General features: G+C 36.4%; 1 protein-coding gene across 1 annotated transcript in view; it reads left to right on the top strand.

The window, feature by feature from the left end:
• The window catches only part of CFAP47 (cilia and flagella associated protein 47), a 458,234-nt gene that overhangs the window by 77,044 nt on the left and 375,355 nt on the right, over window positions 1-5,835 (top strand). Inside the window, 2 exon segments of the mRNA XM_015571970.1 lie at window positions 1,534-1,656; window positions 3,709-3,840. Of these exon segments, the coding sequence (XP_015427456.1) occupies window positions 1,534-1,656; window positions 3,709-3,840 (255 nt within the window).

Here is a 5,835-nt window from a genome sequence, read left to right as displayed (position 1 = left end):
AAAATCGCATAACAGCCGAGCATACACCCAGCAGCGCTGCTGATGCCTGAACGGTATGTGGAATGAAGTGGGCGGGCGTCGGGAGGCCACTATGGCACGGGGCAAGCACTATGGGCAGTCTATCTGAAGTGTACCTGGCGTATAAGACAACCCCCCACTTGGAGGCATATTTTTCAGGGCCAAAAAATCGTCTTATACGCCGGCAAATACGGTAGCTTTTTTTGAAAATTATTATTCAGATTACCATGACATGTTCTTCAAATAATTTTAAGAATATATTAAAACATCCTAAAAAATAAAAAAAAACATCCTAAGATAATAAGAAATAATGTATCATGTATAAAGATAATAAGGTCTGGTGTAAAAAGAACTGAATGAGGAATTGGAAAACTTGGGTCTAGTTGCTTTTGACTATGGTTGCTTTCTTGTAAAATGGGAAAGGTGGGTAATATTAACATTTCAAAAAGTTTTCTCTGATGCATTATTTCTGTGAAATGATTTGTGTGGGGTAAGGTGAGGGAGTCCTGTGCCAATGTAATTCTGTGAATCACAGTAATCTCCTCCTCATTATCAGATAAGCAAAGTATACATTATCAGCATATTAAATGCTGTGAGAAGGCATCTAGTAGAACCATGCCTGGATAATTTCATTTGGCACATTATTTCCCATAGTCAGGTGACCCGGAACTCTTTCCTCTTAGATAGCACATGGTAGCGCTGTACAGTTGGGTAGATGATCTCTTACATCTCCTTCAGTGATTAATTCACATGATTCTCAGTCATGGATTTACTTCCTCCACAGCATTATCTTACTCCCCCTGCCTTTTTCATATTAGGAGTACAATTTAAATATTTGTCTTTTTTCCTTTCTCTATTTAAAAAATCTTTATTGTTAAAAGTATTACATATGTCCTCTTTTTTCTCCCATTGACCCCTTAAACCAGTGATGGCAAACCTTTTGAGCTCGGCGTGTCAGCATTTTGAAAAACCCTAACTTCACTCTGGTGCTGTGTCACATATAGAAATTTTTTGATATTTGCAACCATAGTAAAACAAAGACTTATATTTTTGATATTTATTTTATATATGTAAATGCCATTTAACAAAGAAAAATCAACCAAAAGAATGAGTTCGCGTGTCACCTCTGACACACGTGTCATAGGTTCGCCATCACTGCCTTAGACCCCGCCCATGCCCCAGGCCTTCACTGCCCTGTTGCCTGTGTCCATAGGTTATGTATACATGCATATAAGTTCTTTGATTGATCTCTTCCTTCCCACCCACCCCCGCCTTCTCTCTGAGATTCCACAGTCTGTTCCATGCTTCCATGCCTCTGGATCTATTTTGTTCAACAGTTTATTTTTTTCATTAGAGTCACATATGAGTGAGATCATGTGATACCATAAAATCTGATAACACCTCATATTTTAGAAATTTCCATGGAGCTAAAAAAATTTTAAATTATTTGTTGGACATAAAAAAGGTATTTGCTATTATTCATCTGCATTTTCCCTTTCCTCCTTTCATTATTAGCGTGGTATCACCAAGGTCTTGTTTTTGGAGCCAAAGATATTCTTCAATAATAGCCCTCAAGGTTTAACAACTTGCAAGAAAGTCATTCTTCACAATGTAGGACAAAACCATGCCTATTTCAAGGTGATGTAAAATCTTGGAATCTTACTTAGATCAGATCACATTATAATTTGAATGAATATTTTGCTATGAACACTGTAGTATTAATACTTTAGTCTTTATAAATTTGGTAATGCTAATATTTAGATATTTCACATGATACTTTTCTGAGTATATTTTATCTACTTTGTCCTCTTAATTTCCCATAAAATTAATTTCTTCCTTTCTTTCTTAGTCTCTCCTTTTCTTCTCCTCTTACCCTCTTTTTTCTTTCTATCTGTTATTTTGTCATATTAAAAATAGATAAGTGATTTGAAGAAAATACCATTTAAAAATGTATTTTGTCAATGTCACATTCCATATTTAATTATATACTTTTTTCTTTTCTCCTCTGTCATCAGGACTCTCAAGGTAGCAACTCAGACCATTCTAAAAATACTGTATTTATAGTTTTTTTCTGATCTAAATTGCCAGGTGGTGGTGATAGAATTTTTTGTTTTGTTTTTTCTTATAACTGAAAAAGCTATTAAGATCTCCTAATAGAAGTTAGCATTGGAGATCTTTCATTCAAGCTTTTATTTACACTAAAGGCCCGGTGCACAAAATTCTTACACTGGTAGGGTCCCTAGGCTTGGCTGGTGATCAGGGCCAATCTGTGGGGCAGCCAACAAGGCAATTGGGGGGGGCCCCCCGCTGGCACCAGCCTTGGCCAGCCTGGTGCTGCCCCCTCACTGGCCCCGCCCCCTCACCTCCTTGGCTGGCCTGGGGCCTGCAGGCTGGGGGAAGCTCCTGCATTGAGCATCTGCCCCCTGGTAGTCAGTGTGCATCATAGCAACTGGTCATTCCACCGGTTTTGCTGTTTGGTTGATTTGCATATTAGGCTTTTATTATATAGGATGTCTTTTACCCCAATAACCAAATGAGGATACCTTTTTTAATTCTGTTGCTTCTGAATTAGATTTGAAGGCTCTTTGTTCCTTCATATCCCCAAATATCTGATTTTCCTATCTCCTTTTAAATATCTAATTTCCCTTTATTATTTTGGTTTAAAGGATGGTAGACAGGGCTAAATTGGTCTCTGACAAACCACATCATAAGTTCCTTTTTTGAATGTCAACATGATACCTTAGACATTAGGCTATCAAGGAAATGACAAAGAAGTGGAAGTTTCTTTATCATCTTGCTTCCCAACTACCTTTGCTCTCAGTTTTTATGATCAGGGAAAAGGCAAAATTATCGATGTATCTAGAACTTTAGCATCTTCCCTAAGAGATATAGTTCATCCTTTTAAGTTTTACAGAGTCTTGAAAACACTTCAGACAATAAACTTCAGCTTCCTATTTGAATTGGAAGGTGCCATTACTGAATGTTCCATTTGCAAATCCTTGTTGAAATTCAAACTATATGTGCATCTGGTGTTTGAAAATCAGTTACACAATCATCTCATGCCCTGTGCCTGGAGGACCTCTTTCTAGATAGTAGTTTGGAAGCTTTCCTGTGAGAGCTTTGGAACAGTAACTTGAAAGGATAATGAAAACAAAACAGCCCTGGCTGGTTTTGCTCAGTGGATAGAGCATTGGCCTGCAAACTGAAGGGCCCTGGGTTCGATTCCGGTCAAGGGCATGTACCTTGGTTGTGGGCACATCCCCAGTGGGGGGGTGTGCAGGAGGCAGCTGATCGATGTTTCTCTCTCATTGATGTTTCTGACTCTCTATCTCTCTCCCTTCCTCTCTGTAGAAAATCAATAAAATATATTTTTTAAAAAAGAAAAGAAAAAAAGAAAACAAAACAGAACAAAAACAGTCTCATAGAAACAGAGACCAAAATGATGTTTACCAGAAGGGTGAGGGTAGTTGAAAACAAGAAGGGGAATGTAGTCAGTAATTTTGTAATAAGTTTGCACATGACAGATCATTACTAGAATTAATAGGATGATAACATTGTAAGGTCTAAAAGTGCCGAATCACTATATTGTACACATGAAACTAATATAACAAATATAAGATCATATGCCAACTATACTTAAAAAATTAAAAAGAAAGGATAATTAGCATTTCTGCAAATTTTCATTTACAGGTTTGCAGTAGGAGTCTTATGTCTATCATTAATATTGTCCCATCAGAAGGAATAATTCCCTTTGGGGGGCTAACTGTTGTCACTATCACCTGTACACCTACCTTGGCAGAAAAATTCGATGTACTAGCAAAGGTATGTTTGTACACATGAGTCCCTGCACCATATATATGTCTATGTGGATTTATTTGGTTGTTTAAGATATCTGTAGTGGTAAGTATAATGCTATAAAATGTTACAAACATATTTATTTTTAGAAACTTGTTTTGTTTTAATGATTTCTTCAAATGAAAAAGGGGTTTTAATGTTAAGCTATTAAAGAGTTTTTAATGCCCTGACTGGTTTGACTCAGTGGATAGAGCGTCGGCCTGCGGACTGAAGGGTCCCAGGTTCGATTCCAGTTAAGGGCATGTATCTTGGTTGCGGGCATATCCCCAGTAGGGGGTGTGCAGGAGGCAGCTGATCGATGTTTCTCTCTCATAAATGTTTCTAACTCTCTATCCCTCTCCCTTCCTCTCTGTAAAAAAAAAAAATCAATAAAATATATTTTTTTAAAAAGAGTTTTTAAAATTTATATTATATTCTAGCAATGAGTTAACTCTAATGAAGTGCAGATTTTAGCAATCTTAAAGAAAAGCTACCTTGCCTATATCGTCTATTACAAAAATGGTTAACAGAATCTGGCAAAAGGATTTGTAGAAAATATTTCTGGTAAAAGTTGGTAATAGAAACTTGTACTAAATTGAAATGAACACCTTTCATTAATATGAGGCATTTTCACACGAAATTGGAATTATATCTGGCATCTCTGACTTGTGACAAGCCCTCACTATTCATAGAGTAAAATATTTTTTTTCATGGCATTAATTATATATCTTAGAAAAAAAATCAATTTTGGAATGCTAATTAAAGATAGCTTTAATGACTAAATGAATTACTAGCAAATTTTATATGATGTTAACATCTATATGTTATAGCACACATTAAATGTTTTATTGTTTTATGTTCTAACAATTATGTAAATGAAAAGATATTACCTTAATTTTAGGGACTTTTCTGTGTTCATTTAATAAAATAAATAAAACAAGACCAGTCTGTAATAAATTTTACATATTATAAACTCATAGAATAAAATACTCTTGATCTTCAATTTGATGATTAACTGTGTGCATTTATTCACATTGAAAAATAATATGTACACTGTCAGATCAAAATGAATATCTTTAGACGTACTAGTATCACCATTTTATCTTTCAGTTCCCTATAACAATTTAAAAATAATATGTAGCTTAATGTAATAAACACTTATTTGCCTCACCCCAAAATAAATAGCCTAAGAATTATATCTTCTATAGAGAAACTTGTATTAAAAAATGCTTTTTAAAAATAGATTTTTGTTGATTTCATAGAGGAAGGGAAAGGGAGAGATAGATTCATTGATAGGCTGCCTCATGCATGCTCCCCACGGGGGATTGCGCCTACAACCCAGGCATGTGCTTTGACTGAGAATTGAACTGTGACCTCCTAGTTCATAGTTCAATGCTCAATCACTAAGCCACACAAGCCAGGTGAGAGATGTTTTTAAAATAGTTATTGTGGTATATGGTCTGTGATTTAGGCAGAATTTTTACATAGTATTCTGAAAAATATAGAATAATATGGCCACTAAAGTACAAATTTTACTAAAAGATTAATTTCTACTATATCTTAGAAGTGTATGTTGTTTTTACAAAGCCTACCTTTTTTCAATTGTTGACAGTTTTACAGATGTCTCCCATTTTTCCCCTTTTTGTCCCCTCCACCAAACCCCCAGGCCTTCCCCACCTATGTCTGTGTCCATGGGTTATGCATATACTAGAGGCCCAGTGCACATAATTCATTCACGGGTAGAATCCCTAGGCCTGGCCAGCGATCACGGCTGATCGGGGTCTTCTGGCTATTGGCCAGGGCCTTCCTTCCTCGGCTGCCAGCTGCCGGCCAGGGTCTTCCTTTGTTTTGGGCTGGCCTCTGGTGGTCAGCACACATCATAGCGAGCTGTCAAACTCCTGGTTGGTCAGTCTCCTGAGGGGACCACTTTGCATATTAGCCTTTTATATATATAGGATAATCACATATAGGCATATAAGAAAG

The sequence above is a fragment of the Myotis davidii genome, unplaced genomic scaffold, assembly GCF_000327345.1.
Source record: "Myotis davidii unplaced genomic scaffold, ASM32734v1 scaffold1107, whole genome shotgun sequence".
Lineage (NCBI taxonomy): Eukaryota > Metazoa > Chordata > Mammalia > Chiroptera > Vespertilionidae > Myotis > Myotis davidii.
This window is presented reverse-complemented; position numbering and strand designations above follow the sequence as displayed.